This window comes from Genypterus blacodes, unplaced genomic scaffold, assembly GCF_046128005.1.
Source record: "Genypterus blacodes isolate CSIRO-AG114 ecotype Tasmania unplaced genomic scaffold, CSIRO-AGI_Gbla_v1 ptg000120l_1, whole genome shotgun sequence".
Taxonomy (NCBI): domain Eukaryota; kingdom Metazoa; phylum Chordata; class Actinopteri; order Ophidiiformes; family Ophidiidae; genus Genypterus; species Genypterus blacodes.
Window position 1 is genome coordinate 2,624,377 of NW_027466923.1, and position 20,772 is coordinate 2,645,148.

The 20,772-nt window shown below is 43.8% G+C and overlaps 1 protein-coding gene across 2 annotated transcripts; it reads right to left on the reverse strand.

The window, feature by feature from the left end:
* Positions 1-3,715: 3,715 nt before the first annotated feature.
* LOC143010037 (abl interactor 1-like) lies at positions 3,716-20,605 on the reverse strand. Of its 2 annotated transcripts, XM_076162160.1 has the most exons (9): positions 20,404-20,605; positions 13,931-14,098; positions 11,701-11,877; positions 7,989-8,092; positions 7,649-7,890; positions 7,347-7,553; positions 5,888-5,980; positions 4,925-5,110; positions 3,716-4,690 (listed from the first exon to the last, which is right to left on the reverse strand). In XM_076162160.1, exons 1-9 carry the CDS (start codon positions 20,518-20,520, stop codon positions 4,515-4,517), a joined length of 1,470 nt encoding a protein of 489 aa, XP_076018275.1. In that variant the 5' UTR covers positions 20,521-20,605; the 3' UTR covers positions 3,716-4,514. The 2 variants fall into 2 exon arrangements, with proteins under 2 accessions (XP_076018275.1, XP_076018276.1); XM_076162161.1 differs by lacking the exon at positions 5,888-5,980.
* Between the last annotated feature and the right edge of the window lie 167 nt (positions 20,606-20,772).

Genomic DNA, 20,772 nt, shown 5'->3' on the forward strand with positions numbered 1-20,772 from the left:
AATAAAGCTACAATGACACAAGGAAGAAGAAGAAGTAGTTTTCTCACAAAGGAAATACAATCGAGAATGGGAAGTGGCGGCATTTGAATTTGTTTTCTTTTACTTTACACATGCACAGAGGTTGAATAAATACTGTTTGTGTTGCGTGAGTTGGCATCATGTCATCGAGGTTAACATACATCAATGTTCAGAAAACAAAAAGCTCAAATTCTTACTGTCAAAGGAGAAATAATGACATCATCAGTTGACCGGTGACAGAATGAGCAGGAGTTTCAGATTTGAGTTTTACTTCCACCGATACCACAAATGTCTTCATGTAAACAATCAGTACGTTTTACATGCATGTTAAGACTTTGATTATACTCTGATTAGGGCGATCGTCATATAAACAAGCTGATAAGATTTGCATTGGGAGTGACAAGGATGGACAGGAGAGAGAGGTGAGATTGAAATGGTGTGGACATGAATGGAGGAAGACTAAAGAGGTGTATGGTTTTGGTATGAAGGACGTGCGGGTGGTTGGCGCAACAGAGGAAGATACAGAGAGAAGAGGAAGAGATGGAAACATAGGATCCCGGCCGAGAGACCGAGAAGATATAAACACCATCATCATCATCATCAGACTGAAACCAGCACAGATCCACACAAATCATCTCCAAGTAACAAATCTAGATTATGCAATAATAAATCAGTTGATTCATGCATGTAGAAATGATCCGAATAAGCCACCATCGCATGTGTGTATTCACTTGTCGGACCCCTTCTCTTAAACTCAACACATCATGTATATGAACAATGGCATCCGATTCATACTAAGATATCTGACTCATATCTTTGCCTTAATCACAGTAGATACAAACTAAAGAATCAGTATATTGTGCATGTAAACGTACTGACTGTTTTAAAGAGGATGTCTGATACAGATTTCCATGTTCTTTATTTCATTGAGGGCTCCGTGTTGGAACCTTTTTAAAAGTGAAAAACCGGATTCTGCTCTCCTTTGCTGCAGCACCGATGTGCACGCTGAGAGAAAACGACATGTTAGGCACTGTCTCTTACAGACCCAAGTGGCTAGCCTTGTGTGGGTGGATATGACTAAGGGGGGTTTATAGGTGGGAAAAGTAAAAATCAGTTCCATGTTGATGTAAACATGTTAGAGAAGAGATGAACCAATCAGAAGTGAGCTTTCAGTACAACTAAGGACCTTTAGGTTTGTGTTCAGCTGTTAAGGTGTCACAAACGTATGATGTCATTCATGTGTGGCACAGATTTCTCTTTTGTTTCTGTAGATTAAGAAAAGACTGAACCTCCACATTCACTGAGACGCACTGAGTCATCGAGCAAAGATTTACAATCAAAACTGCTGGAATAAAAACGAGGCAAAGATCCTTCATTCCATTTTCTGTGTCGAGCCACCGTGACAATCTGACGCTCACGTTGAGGTTGGTTTTGGTTGTTGAGCACCGATTTTAAAAGCACCAAACCAGCAACCATGAGAGAACAAAAAAACATCTCTTCTGAAAGCGTGATGACATGAATCCTGGAGAATCAGAGCTCTGGAGTCTGGGGCCTGGGGCCTGGGGCCTGGGGCCTGGGGCCTGGGGCCTGGTCCCGACTGGTCAGGTATCCAATAAGCCCTTCTTACCTTGGTATTTGAGTAAAGAATGACCATTTAGATGATTCTGTTCTGTGGATAATGTAGCCTGACCTACAATGGTCCTAGAAGTATATACACGAGTAATAAATATTGGGGAAGTTCGCCCCGGTTAACAAATAAGTTACTGTCACAGGGAACCGAGTCCAGAGGACGATAGAGCAGAAAGAAGACACTCACTCACTCACTTTTCCTCCTGCGGCTGTGGAAAACAAAGCATTTCAACACTTTTCTATCACTCTAAATGTTGTAGACCATCATTTAGTTCACACAGCACACATGAGTTGAGGTGAAATCCTCATTGTTCTACATTTCTGCCTCCAGGGTAGGAAACACTGACGGTTCCTGACTGTTGGAAATGGCACAAAGTTGGCTACAATCCCTACATAATTGATGTGTTATCCAATCACAGCTCATCTTTACCAGGGCGATGAAATGCAGACAGTTTGCATCGCTTGTTTTTAAAGTCCGGTCTGTATAAAATCCTGACATATTGAAATCTGCAGCGCCTGTGACTTATGAATGGTTGTTATGAATGTTTTGCCAGCTGAACAGTGGAATACTCCTGGCTTCATTCTTCATTTTGTCATTTGCCCCCCCCTAAAAGAAATGACTTAATAACAATCATCAATAACTGATCAGTGCCAACACAATGTAAAAAAAACGACAGTATGAAAATATAAAACAATGATTTTCTTCTTCACATTCACTGTTTGAAGGGAAACACATGCCAAGGAGTTCTGCTGCAGCAGCCAGGCGACTCCATACAACACAGTGGCACAAGTCCAAGATGACAAAATGATATAGTGGAGATTCACTCTAAAATATTCTTTGTTTATAGCCACGGGAGCCAGCTTATGTTTCAATGGCACTGGAAGTGATGTGTCAGACAATATTGGAGTAGAAATTAAAAAAGAGGAAGTGTAATTATGAAATTCTTTCACTTGAGCCACTGATGCCGATGGAACCTCACAAGTGAAACAAACTAAAGACAAATGCTCTGTATTGGCAGCTTCTCTTGTTACAGTATATACAAGTTAGAGAACAGAAAGGAATTCCACAATGTCAACCTCTGGGAGTCTAAAGGCCATTTTTGCATTTTTACTTTTACTGGATTTTTCTTTTATTGGCAGCTGCACAGTAAAAGATAATTGACTAGATGATGACAAAGCTTCAGGATGGGAAGATAAAATAAGTTCTTTAAAGAGAGCAGGTGTGGAAGAGTCAATCAGAAATGGATCCCATAACAAATGTGAAGAATTCTCCAGATCCATTCTAGATGCATTTTCTAGAATTTTTTAAAAGTTCTTAAGTGTTTTCTTAGATATATTAGAGGTAAGTTTAGAAAATGCTTTTATAAAACATTTTTCAGAACTTACAGTGTGAAATGACAACCCTGAATTTTATTTCTGTATTTTTCTACAATTTTCTAGAAGCATCTTTTCTTCCTGTTCCCATTTTTGACAATTTACTAAAATAGAAAACCTAGAATTTGATGGCAAAATGGGCAGAAATGTCAGGTCCTATTCCCATGCAGTCCAACGTTTTGGTTGACAAATAAGCTACAAAGTGCAAATGCAAAAATGACTTTAGACTCCAGAGTTAAACACTTTTCTTTTTTGTAATGCATTTTATACACTTAGTACATCTTTTATCTTTTTAACATCCCTTATTTCCCCTCCCCCCTCATATCATCACATCTTCACTAATGACACAACTGCACCTTGTTTTTTCCTGTCCACATTTGTGATTTGGACATTGATGGTGTCAATCATCTGGACATGTCCTAATGCACTTGTTGATGTTTGTTTGTTTGTCCCTTTACTGCGTCTCTTTTAAGAAGGGCATGTGAGTTTTCTCCATGAGGGGGATGTCTTGGCTGGTCAGCTGATCTACAGTGTGAAGAAGAGGATTTGTGCTACAACACCCAATTCACTGGATTTGCTGCATATATTATATTTATATATTATGTATGTGTCAAATCTCTGGAGTCCTAAGTCATTTCTGCAATTTTACTTTTCCATTGAGTTTGGCTTTTTTTATTTGCCACCTAAAAAGCTGCACTGCATAAATTCATGCATTCTAGACAGGACAACAACATTTGGCTTGAGAAAATCTCGCCTGCCTGTCTTCTCTTCAGTCAACGAGAAGGACATTTAAAGGAAAATGTGAAGAGTAGGTTTCAAAAGGATTTCAAAGTAAGTATAAAAATATTCAAAGAAACAAATCCAGATTCAAATAGAAGGGTTGACTGCACTCCCGATTGTCACGTGATCCATTTGTGATTGGCTCTCTCTCTCTCTCTCTCTCTCCCTCTCTCTCTCCCTCTCTCTCTCCTTTGACTGTGCAGCTGTGGTAAATGAAAGCAACATTCAGTGAAAAGTAAAAATGACTTTCCAGAGGTTTAACTAATTTTTTTTTTTATTCTGAATTGTTTAAAAGTTGCTTTGTTATCAATCATGGTTCCTGCTTTGTGTGTGTGTGTGTGTGTCATTCTTCGTGAGACAAAAAGGCCTCAGTGAAATACGGTCATTAGTCTCTGTACTACAGTTTACCCTCTTTACCACCGGCCATTTTCAGAACTCAAAGATTTGAATCCACAGTGTAAACTAACAGTCCTAAAGCTTCAGGCCCCTCCTGCTTCCTGTGACACCTTTGAACCAGAACAAAGCACAAAAACAAGCCCCCAGAAACCCAGCATTAGCAAATCCCGAAGACTTTCAGCATGGCACTTCATTTGAGAATGGGAGCTGTATGAACTGCTATCACTGGACTTCACACTGTACACCGCTACAGTTTTACCTCTGTTCAAAGCTGCAGTGCCTCTTCCCGTCTGTTTTTCCTCTTTTTTTTGTCGTTTTCAGTCAGCATAGTGCATGATCGACTCCACGTAGTTTCCTGGGAAGAGTCCGGTGACGCCGTTGCTGACGCCTTCGAACCAGCCGTCGTCGTTCTTCTTGATTATGTAGATGATGGCTCCTTCCATGAAAGACAGCTCGTCCTCCTTGTCCTTGCTGTAGTCATAGATGGCCACAACTGTGAACACAATCAAAGTAAATGTACTCAAACAAGAGGGCATTAGCTTAATCAGGTTTCATATCTTGCTGTGAAATTGATGTCCAAATCCACTTTGACCAAAAGGTAGAGGGATGGAAGATTTAAAAGTATACAGTTCTGTTTGTCCAGAGGAGCAGGACTGAGGGTACTACTACACAAATGACAATACAAGTGGGTTTGGGTTGAATCCAGGTCTTTGACTGTTAATCTAACCTTTCTCTAAAAAGACTTTGGGAGCCCAGTGGGGGTCTCCGTCGGCGTAGGGATCGCTGTAGTGGACCACCGCAGAATCCTCTTCCTCGTAGTCCACGGGAGGGGGAGGAGGAGGGGGAGAGGGCTCCTCGAACACAGACAGGTCCTCTGGAGGTGGCGGAGGAGGTGGGGCGGGGCTGTCTGTGACTGCAGCAGAGGGGGGATTGCAAAGAACGCAGAGATATCAGACGAGAACGGCCAGAGAGAGAAAGAGAGAGAGAGAGAAGGAGGGAGGGCATTTTTCGAGGCATTGTTTGGTGATTAGGATTAGCAGAAAAGGAAGGATTTTCATGAGCCATCACTTGTCACACTGTCTATTAAATACACATATGTAATGTAATGCAATATAAATGTGCATTAGTTCAGTATTTACTTCAGCAGTAACTCATATCCAGTAGTGTCGTCACAGTAACTGTATGTAATCAGGCAGAAACACAACAGAATCAGACACAGAACAGAGCTGCATTCCTCCAGATGGCGAGCGGCGAGTCAGACCAAGGCGTCGGGTCACAAATTCTCTCCTCCGTGGACAGAGAAGGAGGCACTTTCTGTGATACATCGCTATGGAAACAGACAGACCCCCCCACTACACCCACAGTGCCGAGGAGGTGTGTTTGAGAGTGGCAACCCACACAGCAGCGTGTGTATCTGTGGTGCTGTGTGATTACAGAGACATTTTTCGTCTGTTCAGGTGTGTGAGTAGTGTGCAGTAGTTGTGGACATTTTGTGTGTGTGTGTGAAGATATGTTTGAGAATAAATAGATGTGAACTGTGTCAGAATTTAACTGTTTATTTACAATATATGTATATGTCTCTGCATTTGTTTATATATTTGTCCATGACTGTGTCTGTTTCTTTTGTCTATGCCTCTAACTACGTCTGCATTTACATCTTTATCGATGTCCATGTCTGTTTAATACTTACTGCTCTCCTGCATTCTGGCCACAAAGCCGGTCAGAGGGATCTGAGGGGTCAGCTGGACCATAGGAGGAGGAGGAGGAGGAGCCACAGACACTGCTGCAACATCCAGACAAGCGGAAAACAGCAGCGGAGGAAGATAGCGATGGAGGAGGCACAAAGAGGTAAAACGGGTGTACAGTTGGAAGGAATGATGGAGGTTGACAAAGTCAAGTGGCAGAAAGGGAGAAAGAGAACACATAAAAAGTTCATGAGCAAGCAAATCATTGCAGAAAGCACTGCTGAGCGACCTCTTTAGATATTTCTTATCTTGTTCACGGGCATCTTTCTCATCAGGCCTGGCAGAAATATCAAGATTTTCTCAAGGCAGCATGTGTCATATTTAAGACTTTTTTATTGGCAACTGAAGCCAAGTTCAACACAAAGTAAAACAAGTAAAAAAAGACTCCAGAGGCTTCAGTCCAAAGCAAAAGCTGTAGCTGGCAATAAGCTTCTGCTGCCCGTACAAGAGCTGCAAAGCAACACACAAACCCAAAATAATAACAAGGTGACAGTTCAGTAGCTTTGTGGAGAAAATGATGAGGTCAGCTTGAGAACAGCTTTCTCAGAATAGGATCAACTACAGGTAGAGCTGCAGCCTCTGATTCTGATCTGGGGCTGCTAATTCAGTTAAATGAGTCAAACCGACATGTGCGACACGATAGTCCCATCATACCCTTCACTGGGTGAGAGTCCACCTTCTGCTCGTTGCTACGGTGTTGTAAATAGAAGTTGCAAGACACGAGGTCACACATGCACGGCGGCTCCGACTCATAAATCACACTCAAAGTAATGAACGGGGCCGCCTGAAGTCTTGCCGGGCAGTAATGTGTTGTTGTTCCACCGGCTCTCACTGCGGAGCCGCATCCATCCTCAGCTCCGCTCTGTGCTCCTTTAATCACTGTGTTTCATTGTTGATGCTATGACATATTAGAGTCAGCAGAAATCCCAATGTGTTTCGTTCACAATGTTAACCTGTTAATGAGACATCATAGAGATCAGACCATGTCTCAATCTTATGTCAGATGCAGACGTATGGCTCTTTATCGCCCGGTCTCTCCTCCCAGACATAACAACCTCCGCCGTCTGCGCTCTGTGCCAAAGGACATAGTTGTACTTTGACACCGTCCATTAGAGGAGAATGGCGAGTGATGCATGCCAAAGTTAATCTGACTCCCACCTTAAAGTATTTCCCTTCATCTAGCAGCTCTTCCCCTGAGATCCAACTGACAGAAGTGATGCTGTCATGACTCAATTGGAAAGAGTAACAAAGTAATTATTACAACAATGATGGCTTGGACAACCTTGACTCAGTTAATTATTCTTAATCATTCATATTCATTATTGTCCTAGAGTGTGAGGCAACTCTGTGAGGGTGTCTCTGTTGTTGCTTAGTGACCGTACTCTGACATTCACACTTCTGTACCTGTGCTCTGTGGGTAGGCGGGGCCTCCGTTGATGTGGGGCTGCTGAGAGGAGACGGAGGGCGCGCGGCGGTAGGTGCCGGTGGCCGACACCATGGAGGCCGAGGAGGTGGTGGAGGAGTTGTGGCGGGAGATCTGGCGGGAGATTGTGCCGAACTGGGACATGGGGATGGGACCCAAGCCGGGGCCCTGTGGCACCGAGGCTACAACTTTGGGTTAGAGCATATGTTGTTAGAACATACTGTGTGTATTTTACAGAATTGCAAAGAAACTAAGGGGATAATTAAGGCCTCAGCTGTCTCACCTTGTCCCATACTGGGAGGGGAGGGGGTGGGGACTGCTATTGGGATTCCCACAGCACTGCTCCCACTGTTCTCCCTGCCACCGCTACCTCCGCTGCTGCCACTGTGCGTCCTGGGCCTCTGGTTGAGCGAGGCTGTGCGTGCAGGGCTGTGCTGATTGCCCAGTCGGGCCGGGCTCGTCATATAGTCGTTAGGCACCACCGGAGGCTTCACCGGCTCCAGTGTCTTATAAGGGGTGTTCCGCCTACACAGAGGTATAGAGAAGACGACAAACAGAAATTGTCAACAACGTTCTGAAGCATATGACTTCAATGCATTCTAAACATTCCTGTTGGCTCTTACCCCAAGGTGCCGCGGCCGGCCATGGGAGGGCTTGGGGGTTTCTGTGTTGGGGGATTGGTCCTGGAAAGTGTCCCTCCTCTCCCTGCTGCATTGTTCCCATGTTGCTGAAGAAGCAATGACAAGTTAAACACTGCTGTGGTGTAAAGCTGAATGCTGGAGACCTGTGTTTACACTCCAACTAAAAGCACAATGTTAAGGATCAAAACATCCCCGTAGACTTGGAAGGGGTGGCAAAACCTGCAGTTTTCGTATTGGTCTACAAGAATTCAGTCAGTAACAATGGATTATAAAATGCATAAATAGACATTTCACCCCTGCAACATAATTCATTTGATAATCCATCTGTTTCTAAGCATGCTTTAAAGTTCCAGTCAATATGTACTGAGAGAGAAATGGATTCACTTCTCATTCCGGGAGTATGGATGCCTCCTCTGCATTGATAATTACTTGGACTTTGATCAACACGTTAAAAGTGAAAAAGTCGATCAGTTCTTACCTTGGCCTTAAGCCACTGAGTGCAAGCAGGCAAAGAGAGAAGACAGAAAACAGGTTGTTCATTGGTTAGTGGTAACAAGGGAGACAGTGAGAGCAGGTAGAGAATAACTGCTGTGAAAGAGCCGCATCTGCTGTTCATTAATACCGTGTGAGTAACTGTAACCTGCTTTGAAAGAATATATATTGTTAATGTTTCCCCTCTTTATCTCCCTATTGGGTGTGTTCAAGTCTCCCTGCTCTCACAATCCTTGTCACTGCAGACAGTCACGTGATGCCACCGCCTGCATCATTTCACCTGCGGGAGTCCCAGGCCTCCCTGGGCCTGCAGGTGCGCCGATCAACCAGTCTGCTGTAGCGACAGCGACGAGCTCCCGCCCGCAGGCGCAGTCCACATGTCTCACCACTAGGGGGAAGCAAACCCAGATCTCTACGTGTCTTTACCCTTGTGCCAAATCTGGTAGCTACATATCAAATGTAACACATGCTGTAATGGTGTGTCAGACTTATCTTCAACACCATAAACAAGGTCAGATGATGAAGATGTGAGCTTGTGTTAACTGAACTGGCCCACTTTGAGCCTCGCATGCCTGAAGGCCGTGCTGCTCCTTACACCCAACCAGACGCAGGCGGTTTGAACTGAGCAACCAACCGCCAGCTGCGTAAGTGTGTGTCTACTCTACTTACCTCAGTGTCTGGACTTGTGTTACAGTCTGTAATCACAATCACAATCGCTTTAATCACTAGACACTCTACAAATAATGAGCAATGCCTGAGGTACAGGTGGCGGAGCTGACATTCGAAGAACCACTCACACTTACACACACACACACACACACACACACACACACACACACACACAGGACTGCATACTAAAGCAAACGGTGATCATGAAAAGCAGCAGCAGTGTTGAGCCTGTTGGAATGGAGGGTAGCAGCTGTTAACTCTGTCACCCCGGTAACTGCCAGTAATGCTCCTAGAGGCTGTTATGGTGAATGGATGAATGGATGAATGGATGAATGGGTCTTTTTCCCACACAAGCCGGTCTTCCCATCCATCCATTTATCCGTGGCTGCGCTCCCCTGGTTAGGAAGTGGAAAGGCAGCGTTCCGATCACGCCTTCAGAGATTTGGGCGAGTCCCACGGGAGTCAACCCTGGGCCAGGAGGAAATAGGCTGTAATGATTCAACACTAATACGTTTCTGAGTCACATACAGCATGGACACACACACACACACACACATACACACACAAAACCACACCCCTCAACAAACACAAATAAGCTGCAGAAATCCCTACAATTCTGTCTAATAGCTGGTGCAGCGGTGGTTATGAACTGATATCAATGCTCATAAATTATTTAAAGGTTTGTGTGTGTGTTTGTAAAAGAGAGAGAGAGAGAGAGAGAGAGAGAGAGAGAGAGAGAGTATGTGTGTTGGGAGTGAGAAAGATGGAATCTGATCTCATCTGAATCTGTCTGGCCAGAAACAGGCACATCCTTGAAGACACACACACACACACACACACACACACACACACACACACACACACACACACATACACACCAGAGAAACAAGATATTTCCCAATGGACAAACAGTGAGCCTTTCCTTCCTTTCCTTTCCTTCCTTCCTCCCTTCCTTCCTTCCTTCCTTCCCTCTAAACAGACAAAACCTAAAACCTCAATCAAATCTGCTCCCCATATGTTGTTGGCTCCCCTAATGAATTATTCCACAGGTGTGAGTCATCCATTTTGACCGTTGGCAGGGAGTGCTGCTGTAATAAGCTGCTGTATTTGAAGAGAGAGAGAGAGAGAGAGAGAGAGAGAGAGAGAGAGAGAGAGAGAGAGAGACAGGCCTTGCATTGATTTCCTCAGCAGCATCTGTGCATGATGTGTTTTGCATGGCGGCCTGTGCCAAACCCTCTCTGTGTCATCACTCAAACGCTGGCTTTGCATTTGAATCAGCGGATGTCTGACAGTCCCTATCTTGACAGACACAGACAGCGTCGCGATGAGATGGATCCCAACATGCCGGGGAACTCTGTCACACCGGCAATCGGCACATACAGCATGGACACACACAGTCTTAAAGAAAAGGGGGAATGAGAAGAGGAAAAGGGATGGATCCTGTGGTGAGGGAATAACAACTAGAAGAACGGAGCGGAAAAGGGGTTGAAAAGAATATTTCGCCTGGTTCAAGACGTGGAAATGATGGCACGGTGGCTCGCCAAGATGTTTTTGTCTTGCTCATTCTGGCGCCTAAACACACACGCACACACAAGCACGCACACTCTCACACTCCCAATTACTTCCAGCTTGGGAACCTGCTTAGTTACTGGGCAGGAAAACATGCCTGATATACAAGACCTTCTTAGCAACACCCTACTATGAGCTAATTATTCTTGGATGTGTGTGTTACATTAACATGTGCCCCTTTACTCAATTAGCTAAAAGGCCGGCGTATTGATCAACTTGCCTTGTGAGCGGTAACGATGCAAGCAGACACTGTGTTCACATCAAACGTGCCAGGTGTGAACAAGATGAACTATGTGTTTTCCTGTCTGATGAAGATTGATGATGATTAAAGTCAATAAATCAAAGTAATGGCTTTAGAGCTGAGCTGTGAAGGTCCAGTGGTGACGCAGCAGCGGCGGCGTGGGAGTGAACGGGTCAACGGGGACGCCCGTACAAGTAACAGCCCCGGGATATTTTATATGTAGGAGAAGTTTCATGATCCCGGCTCTTTACCTCGATGAATTGTAATTGAATTTGCTGGAAATCCTCATGCGATCCCTGACAGGAACAGGAACATTAAGGCTATGTGAAGAATATCATACCTCCTCCTATGGAATTCGATCTGAAAAACCACTCGCAACCTCAGTAGTCGATCATGCGTGGTGTTCTGGTGTGGGAGGAGTTGTGGGGTGCAGCAGGTGGAAAGGGAGAGGAGGGAGTGTTGCAAAGTATTTTCTGCAATTTCACCCACCCCGCTATTTTCCAGACTGCTGCTTTCAAAGGCCAACCAAACCAAACTGAGGTGGAAACTTAACAATGTCAGAGGCCTAGTTCAGATGTTTCTGCGCTCTTTGTTCCAGGATGAGTTTACCGGCCCCTTGTTTCTTGGTTGAGATGTACGTAAACTGAACTTTTTGAGATTTCTTGTGCTTTCTAATGTCTTATCTTTTCTTAGGGCTTGTATATTGACATGATCAATTCTTACCTTGACACCGTGTCCCACATCATCCAGCAGCGTGTAATCGATGGGCTTTCGAATGTAGCGCACCGGCCTCTCCATGTTGCCAGGGGCGATGATCTTGTGGGTGCGAGAGGTGTTTTTATTTGTGGTCAGGATGCCGATTTCTCGACGGGCCACCTTCTCCTTATGGATGTCGACTGTCTGAAAAGATAAGAGGAAAAAGAATTAGGGCGATATGGATGGTGATACTTAGCTCATTGATATTTTACAGTTCATTTCTTTACAGCTTGTAATAGGCCTCCCACTGCTTGGACATGTGTTTTCCGAGACCGCCCTGTGAACTACGCCTGCCCCGCTACTCTGCTCTACTGGCCTACAGCCTGGGGAACATTTGTGGAAGACCTCTTTTACCCTTCGCACCGTGAGCAAATTAGAATCCCGGTGACCTCCATCTCGTCTCTGATTAATATCACCATCACTCACAGCGGGCAACTCCACGGCAGGCGTTTATGAATGATAGATGGGACAGGATGGAGGGATGGATGAGGAGAGAACAAAAGAAAGCTGAGGGGAACGTGGTGAACGGGGTAGAGGTGTATTTTGAATTTGTGTGATAATCCATTTGTATATAGGACTGACAGACAATTCTCAAAGAAAACCACGAGTTAAACATTTTTTGATCGATGCCAGAAATAAGAAAGTGTGAATGAAAGTCTGATAGGTGTTTATTTAACCCTTGACGTCCGCTCACTGCTGGGCAACACTCTCTCTTCTGTATGTTGCGTGTGATAAATATATATAGAACATGCTAAGCTTCTTTCTTTTTTTTAAGGGGAGGAAACTGAGAAGTCACACCCGAGGTTGAGCTGGGAACTAGCAGAGAAGACCTGCCTATTTCCTGTCAGAGATAGGCAGGCAGAAGTGGAGTGCAGATTAGAGAAGGAAGTCCAGAGATATTTGCTTTGAGATAAATGATATCAGCAGTAAATGTTTTCATCAGAATTGCAAAGGAGCTGCAGCAATGCCGATCATCACAACTACTATTTACTGAAATGACAAATCTAGGGAATCTGCAGACAACCAATTCATATTTCTTCTCTTAATTCCTATCACTTGTAGGGCCAAAACAAAATGACATTTAGTCTAGTGGAGCAAGAAGAGACATTGAGTCATTTTTCCTTACTTTAAACTGTCTGCAGAAAGGTAGAGATATTTAAAAGTGAAGTGACTGTGACTGGTTATTGGTCATGAATGCAACAGTTTTGGTGGCTGAATGTTTAAAAGCCTTAAAATGGTATTCTGGCCAGCGCTACTAACTTCAGTGATGGTGCACAATTTTGATTACAAGGCCTAGTTAATGGAGTCGCCAAATTTCAAACGCTCAATCAAGAATGGGGACAAATATTTTGATTCCTGCCTGTAGTAAAAGTGACATTACTGACTTATGAGCCTTTGTAGCGCAGAGCTGTCAAGCTTTTAGGAGTGCGTGTGGTTACAAGACCCTAAAGTGCTATTACCACTAAAGGAAATGTCAAGAGGAACCATAAAGCATTTACTGACCATCTCTGAGGATCAATATCAAAAATAATCTTTTCATTGCTAGTCATTACGTCGCCCCCCGGCCTGTGGAAAGAAGTGGGGAGCTGAGAATGCTAACCAGGCCAGAGTGCTGGCGTCAGGATTTCACTTCTTTCTGACGGGGCTTAATGAAGCACGCCGGAGAGGGGACGGGGACATTCACGGGCTGACAGGCTGGGTGGGAAAAGAGAAAGGATAGAGGGAGGACTGCTGATGAAGCAAGTGGGACTGAGGAGAGTTTGTGGAGGCTGGGCAGATCCAGAATGATCCATCGCTCTGTGTGTTTGCACTGTGTAAATGTGTGATGGTACCGTTTGGTGTTATGACAAGCGGGGGGACCAGTCGTGATGCACTTTATCGTAGGTAAAAGAGTCTGAGGCACAGGGGACAATTCTTTAAAATGACACAACAATCAATCCGTGTTTCTCTGTGTTGTTAGGAAAGTTGCTGAACCAGCCGAATACAAATATTATCATTTAGAGTAAGTATTACAACAATACAAGTTGATTATCAGCTCATAAAATATATTAGAATCAGAAAGAAGATGTTTTTATATTATACTTATTATTTAACATGTAAATCTGCAGTGCACCACTTTAAACCTTACATTATATCACTATTCCTCTCATTAATATGTATACGCCTTCATATACTGTATGTGTGTGTCTCTGGGTACCTGGGAGATGTGGTTGATGGAGGACTCCATGCGTCGCAGTTGCGAGGCCTGAATGTCCAGCAGCTGCAGCACATTGTTGGCTAAGGCATTGATCTGGTAGGCCACGCTGGCCAGGGACTGGGTGGTGTAGGCTTTGGTCTCTTCCAGAGCCTTCTTCTTATCTTGGGCCTGGGCAGGGAGAGAAAGGAAAGACACATATATGAGACACAACATAACTCAAAAGCTAGACAGGAAACGCTTTGTTTATAGGTGAGTTTCCATCCAGGTGAATGTTGGATTTGCGCAAAAGAACACAGGAAATTTGCATAGCTCAGAAATTCAGTTGTTAATGTTATGCACTTTTCTGAGGTGGATGTTTTGGTTTGAGTGACAGTTTCCCCCCACCAGCCGATACCCGAACTGGCAAGGTCATAGAGCAGAATGGCAACATGCTGGTCAGTTGGCATAGGAGTTGTGTGGCTTGAAGAGAGTAAAGACCCGATCATGGCACACAACTCATCTAAAGTGGCTCTGTGAAATCCATTTGAGCTGCTTTGAGCGCCTGTGCTCCCAGGTGAATGGTGGTTGGTGTCAGATCGCAAAAGCAGCCATTTCAGTCCTCCGTTAAATGGGCCGTTGCATTTGGTCTTCGCAGTCTTCTGGCTGTATTTAATAAGGCCATGTATAGCATGATAATGAGTGTAATAAGTATTAAGAATGTAAGCACCTTCAGAGATAATTTGCATAACATAAATGATGGAAATGCGCACCAATTCACATTTCCCTTTAATCGAGTATGCAGAAATGTATCTACAGGGAACACAACCTTCACGCATGGGAGTGAATAAGAGTTCATGAAGCTGCCCGAGAGCAAATTTCAGAGTTTAAAGCAACCTAGAATTGGACAACAACAACTTCCCAATGAGTGAGATGGGTAGCACGGGACAGATGCATGATGGGAGTTGAGCCCAGTGTGAGCAGGAATGCCAAGACATTTCGTAGGTATGCAAACCTCCTCGTAGTGGCACACACCATCTGTTTCAGAAAGACTTTAAATAGAACCAGGGCTGAATGGACATATTTAGAATTTGGAAACAAATAAGGATAATGAAGCCACACACAGAAAATGTGCTAATACCAAATAACATCAATGGAAATATAAATAGGATTGTCTTATAAAAATAAAATGATTCACATCTTATTGTATATGAGAAATGAACGAGTGCACATGTGTCACTACAACACTTAACAACACTACACACAGGATGAAGAAAACTGTGTGTGGTTTCTAAAAACTACGGGTTTTCACAGTCAAGGAATAAGATGGAAGTGGTTGTTTTTGATTACCGGTGTGCTTTTCACCTATGTACTTGAATGCACCACGCATAAACAAAAATCAAAATCTCCAGTCTGAAATACACAGAAATGCACGTTTGGAGTGTTGTGGCAAATTAGAGATAAATATTCAGCCTTGGCAGCGGTTTGAGCTCTCTGAGTGCTTTCATATTCCATTCGTGATTCGGTGTATAAAATGTCAAAAATAATGACATTTGCCAAAGCACATAGCAGGTGGAACACATTCAGAGCAAGAAAGAAAATATGTGCAGTAAATCAGTGTTGTGTCACGCTGGGTGTGTTCTGGTCTGTTGTGTAACTGACTTATGTTACATTGCCTTAATGTTCATTGTTCAGTGTTTATGTGAGTTTATTCTGTAGTTAATTTTTTCAATAAAATGGTTGAAATGGTATTTGAAGTATATAATCACACACAACACATGTAGCTCATTTGTGCCATATGTGTCTAGGCCTACATTGGTGGCAAGGTGGCCACTTGAAATCAATGAATAGGAGTTTTATCTTTAATGGCACACAGGACCAGCCAGAACTGAAGCCATTTCCATGTTGCTGTCAGTCATATCAATCCATTCGTTCATTGTCTCCACCTGCTTATCCTGCTTGGCAGAGCCCCCTGGCCCGACCACCAGTCTGTCACAGGGCTAACACATACGCACTCCAAAGTCACACATACTTTCACACCTACCGGCCGTGTCGGATTTCAATTTAATCTGCGGTAACTGACATGTCTTTGGACTGTGAGAGGCAACCAGAGCAGCCGGAGGAGGAAACATACAGAAACAAACTGAGTACACAGAGAGCTTGAACCCGGGACCATCACGCTGTGTGATACAATGTGTTAACCATGCGTTATTATGAATCCCACTCCTATTCTGCCAAGACCGATCCTTCGAGTGCCACGATTGGCCAGGAGCCCGTGCTCGCGCGAGTCGAGTGTCTATTTTCACCATCGCAGAGCTTTTCCTGCCATCATCCCATCTCAGACATATGTGCCCTCACGTAAAGCTATTGAGGTTACAACTCTCACTTCGCTCATTCTTTTCTGGCTAGTTTGTTCTCCAGTGACAGGGTCTTCTGTCACCTACAGATGAAAATGTGAAGAGAGCTAAGCTTTGGAGAATCTGATCTTGAGAGAGGAAAGAAGCAACAAACTCGGCACCTTGAAGCTCTCCAACCATGCCAGAGAGGTCTGTGAGGAGGATGAAAGGAACCATAGTAATGAAAGTGACAACCAATCTGCAGGGAATGTATGCTCATAACCTCAAACCAATAGGAGGCAGAGAAAAGGAAGAGATGGACGCAATGATGTGGAAGCAGTAATGAAAGAGAAGGACGAGAGAAAGATGAGCTAAACTTTTATACAAGATGCTCAGAATGGTGCTCAGAATCTCAACAGGTTCTGATCTCTGCGCCGCAAAAACAAACCTTTGATCCAGATCTGAAAAATGTTGTAGCGGAAGCTGACAAAAGAAGAAAAACAAATCACCTCCCTTTAAGAATATCTCATCAGATCAAACACTTCAAAGAGGGGAAGGTTGAGCAGGACAAACACACGAGATGGAAGAAAAGGTGAGGAAGAGAGGAAAGCAAACGCAGGGAGCCGACTGACACACACACTCAAGAAACTCTCGCTTGCATCCCCATCCAAGCAAGGCCTAAGTGAAAAGTTCTGCTCAAGAACCCTGAAGCTTCTGTGCGAGTGTGACCGAGACATAAGTCATGATTTACAAGCAAGTGCCAAACAGTAATTTGGTCCACGTGCTGCGCTGGGGTGCATGAAACGTAAGCCACCACCGTGACCACCTGTATCTCCCTGCGACCTCGCAATGATCCCGCACATCCAACATCTGTTGCCGATGCCTCACAGGACCAGTGGTAGTGTTCTGAAACAGAGAAGCGGCGGAAGAAACATGCTGACGCCCGGAGCGATGTGTTGGCAGCTGGCACGCGTTCTCAGACCTGCGCTTGGTAAATGCCAATAAACAGATGACAGACGCACCTTCCGACACACAGTGCTCCTGGATTGTCACATATGTCCATCACACACGGCTGGCACAGAGGAACACGCAGATTAATGTGAATGTGTCTTTGAAACAGCATAGTAGATGCAGGAGGAAGAGGAGGAAGAAGAGGAGGAATATAACGTGTGAGCTGGGATTTAGAGAGCAGTGAAACTTCCAGCGGTATCAAACTAATTAAAATGGTCTGAAAATACCCAGCATAGATGGTAATAATATCCCACAGCTGACTGAGCCTTGTTCATGGCAGATATCTTTCCTTCCTCTTCTTCTTTCTTAGTGTCTCCCACTTTCAGATATCATTTTTAATATAGGATTTACAAAAGGCTTTACAGCAGGGTTCCTTTTGAGACATTTGTGGAAAGCGCCAAACTGACTTTCTCTGTGTCTTCACATCAAAGCATGCAGGTTGAACACTTCTATATGTCGATGATACACCCGAGCCTGAGTGTAAATTCAAACAGCTATGTGGTTTGAGTATGAGTCAGAGGGACATCACGTGAGCAGAAGTGGAATTTCCAGTGTGGGTCAACAACTAGGAAATAGATTATAGTCTATTCATTATAATCTGAATTATTTATTAAATATAATAGATTTATGCTGGTACACACCTTTGGAGGGGAGAGGAAGGTGTATGAATGAACCAGAAATGGCCAGTCAGCTTGTGTCATCACGCAGACATCTAATATAGCACAAACAAGTCATGCATACACACACTTAACTCAGCGTCTCTTCAAATTCAACACAATTATGCCCCGCTGCTTAGTGAGGCGCTGCTGCGGCTCTTCTCTCTGCTTAGGTTCATCTGCTCAGGTACTCAGGGCACGTGAATCAGACCGAAGGAGGGAGACAGACAGAGGTGAGACACACAGAGCCTGCTTATGCGGAGCCCTGTTCATTAAGGTTCTACCTGGCCTAATGTAAATGTCAGTTCCTCGTGTGCCTTCCGAAATCCTTATTCACGAGAAGACGCATACATGCAGCTTCATGTTTAATGCATGACTATATTAATATTCCAGATATGTCAACAGAAAGGGATCTATAATGGCTACAAATCAAAATCAAGGGCAGTAACATGCTTTAATCTCTAAACCTGCTGATATTAGGATGTTTGTTTCTCGAATATTCTGTATACTTACTTATTAATAAAACAATGAATGCGGAAACACGAGATGAAAAAGATAGACTCGGTAAATTCTGGACTTTAATAACATCGCCCTGTGACTCATACAGAATGGTGAGTGACAAGCTGCTGTTTTTTGTCTCATCCTGCTGGCTCACACACACGTAATAATCTATAGGTAGTGTTGTAATCGGACTAACAACTTTAGAGAAAAAGCAGATTTAAGGATGTCTTGTCTCTTAGAGTTCTGAAAACATCTAACATTGAATCGTGGTGTTTAAGGGAAACTCCAAACAGCAAAGATATTAAGAAATTACCGAAAATGAGTGAAATCTGTTTACTTCTGCTCACAGAGGATCACACCAACTTCTTGTGGTCTATGCTGTTACCTCACACTTCCTCTTACAGTTACCAAACTCTCCCCCTTGAGTGAGCAACCATCCACAAATAGAGCACACATTAAGTCATAGACTCACAATAAATTGACTAAAAAATTGACTTAAAGGAATGTCTCTCTCTCTCAATCCCCTGTGTAGTAACCATTTCTCATTTAATAGTCCATGTGTGAGCAAAAAACAAACTTGGCTATGGTCACATAAGGCTTGGCTTTGATCACAAGCACCCATGCATTTGATTTCATGCAAATAATCCCTGAATCTGTTCTGAAGCTAACCCAAGATAGGATACACTGAATCACTGAGGTTAAACTTAAAATTGGTCAAGTTGTGTAGGTTCTTGAGATTGTGATTATTAAGACACATGTGGTAACCTTAGCAACCTCTAAAGGGTCTACAGTCCCCTGCAAAGGATACAAATGTATAGTAAATGGATGGAAATAAGGAAAGATACAATGATATCTGCACTAAAAATTAAAGACTAGACTTTTATAGAACTTGTTTTAAACTCCTAAATATTTAGGAAATCAGCAACAGCTTGGTCTAGTGACTGACTAATGGGGCTAATTTGTAAATTACTACTATCCCATAATTCAATGGATCAGAGGCTGGTTACACATCCTGTATATTTGAGAGATTCAGCAGGTCCCAGTTCACCTTACCTGCATGTCATTATACTATGGGAGGAAAGTGGGGCACACAGACACAAACAGACAACGTATTAAAACTGCTAAAAAGATGAATAGCCACATGAAAATATGTCTATGTATGTTCTGTTGTCTAGGTGATCAGATTTTTGACAGCAGGACTCGCTGTTAAGTATTATTTCCCCACTCATACAAGTAGCTTGTTCAATTCTAAGGCAATGGTGGGATATAAACTGGCAATTATCCTCTTGAGAGTGATTCAATCCTGGAGCTGGTGGCTTGCTGTATAATTCCACGTGACCCATAGATGTTGAGGTGGCTGCTGAATGAATGGACCTATTACTGTAGTGGATTTACGACTTCATAGTATGTATATTTCTTTTGATGTAATAACAATAGAACAGCAATATTCCTGCACTGACTTCTACTTTTGCTCGATGTCAATTTCACGCAAATGAAACATGTGTTGAATTTTCCCATAATAATACCGTTAGGTCGCCCAAAACTGTGACGCCGGTTTGGTTATCAGTCAAATGGCGTGATTGATGACAAAATACATAAATAAGGGGTTAAATAAATAAGATCGCGGTATATCATTACACATGTTCCTATCAAATAGAATGTAGGCAATGACAGACCGCTTGGTCATAACAACGACACACCCTCAGCAAGCCCCCAGCGGCTTTTAACACTGACAACGACTGGAGGCTCACACACACCGGGCCGAGCCCCCAAACTAGAAAATAACCGAAGCTAGCGCTGTCTGGTTCGGTACCGAGCTGAAATGTAGCGGTTAGACCGCTGGAGAACCGCTTGGTGTGGCGGTTTGACAGTCTCTTTGGTTGCGAGCTGCATTTCCTGTCCCTGTGGTTTCACTCAATTCTACTACAGCACCGCAGACACGACGGGGATAACACACACATTCAACCATTTTGAAAAAGCTTATTTAACGTACCTGGACATAATTGTTTTCACAGTATTCCGCAACCTTGGACAGGTTCTGGTAGCTTTCAACAAGAGCTCGTTTACCGGCTGGGATTTCCTCCTCTAAAAGCATTTGTAGCTCTGCCATCTTACATCCCTTAGCATTTCTCTCCTCTCCGTCCTTTTCGCTGAGGCGAGGCGCTGATGCTGCTGGTCTGTGTGCCTGTGAAAGAGGCTCCCTCCCCCGACTGGCCTCCGATTCACAAGCCAGTGACTAATCGCAACAGCACGGTAAACGGTGTGGGCGCTGATTGGCTAAGAGACTGACAGACAAGACAATTGGACCAATAGCATCTCACCGCGATTCCACATAAATAAAGACATTTCGGTTTCAGATCAG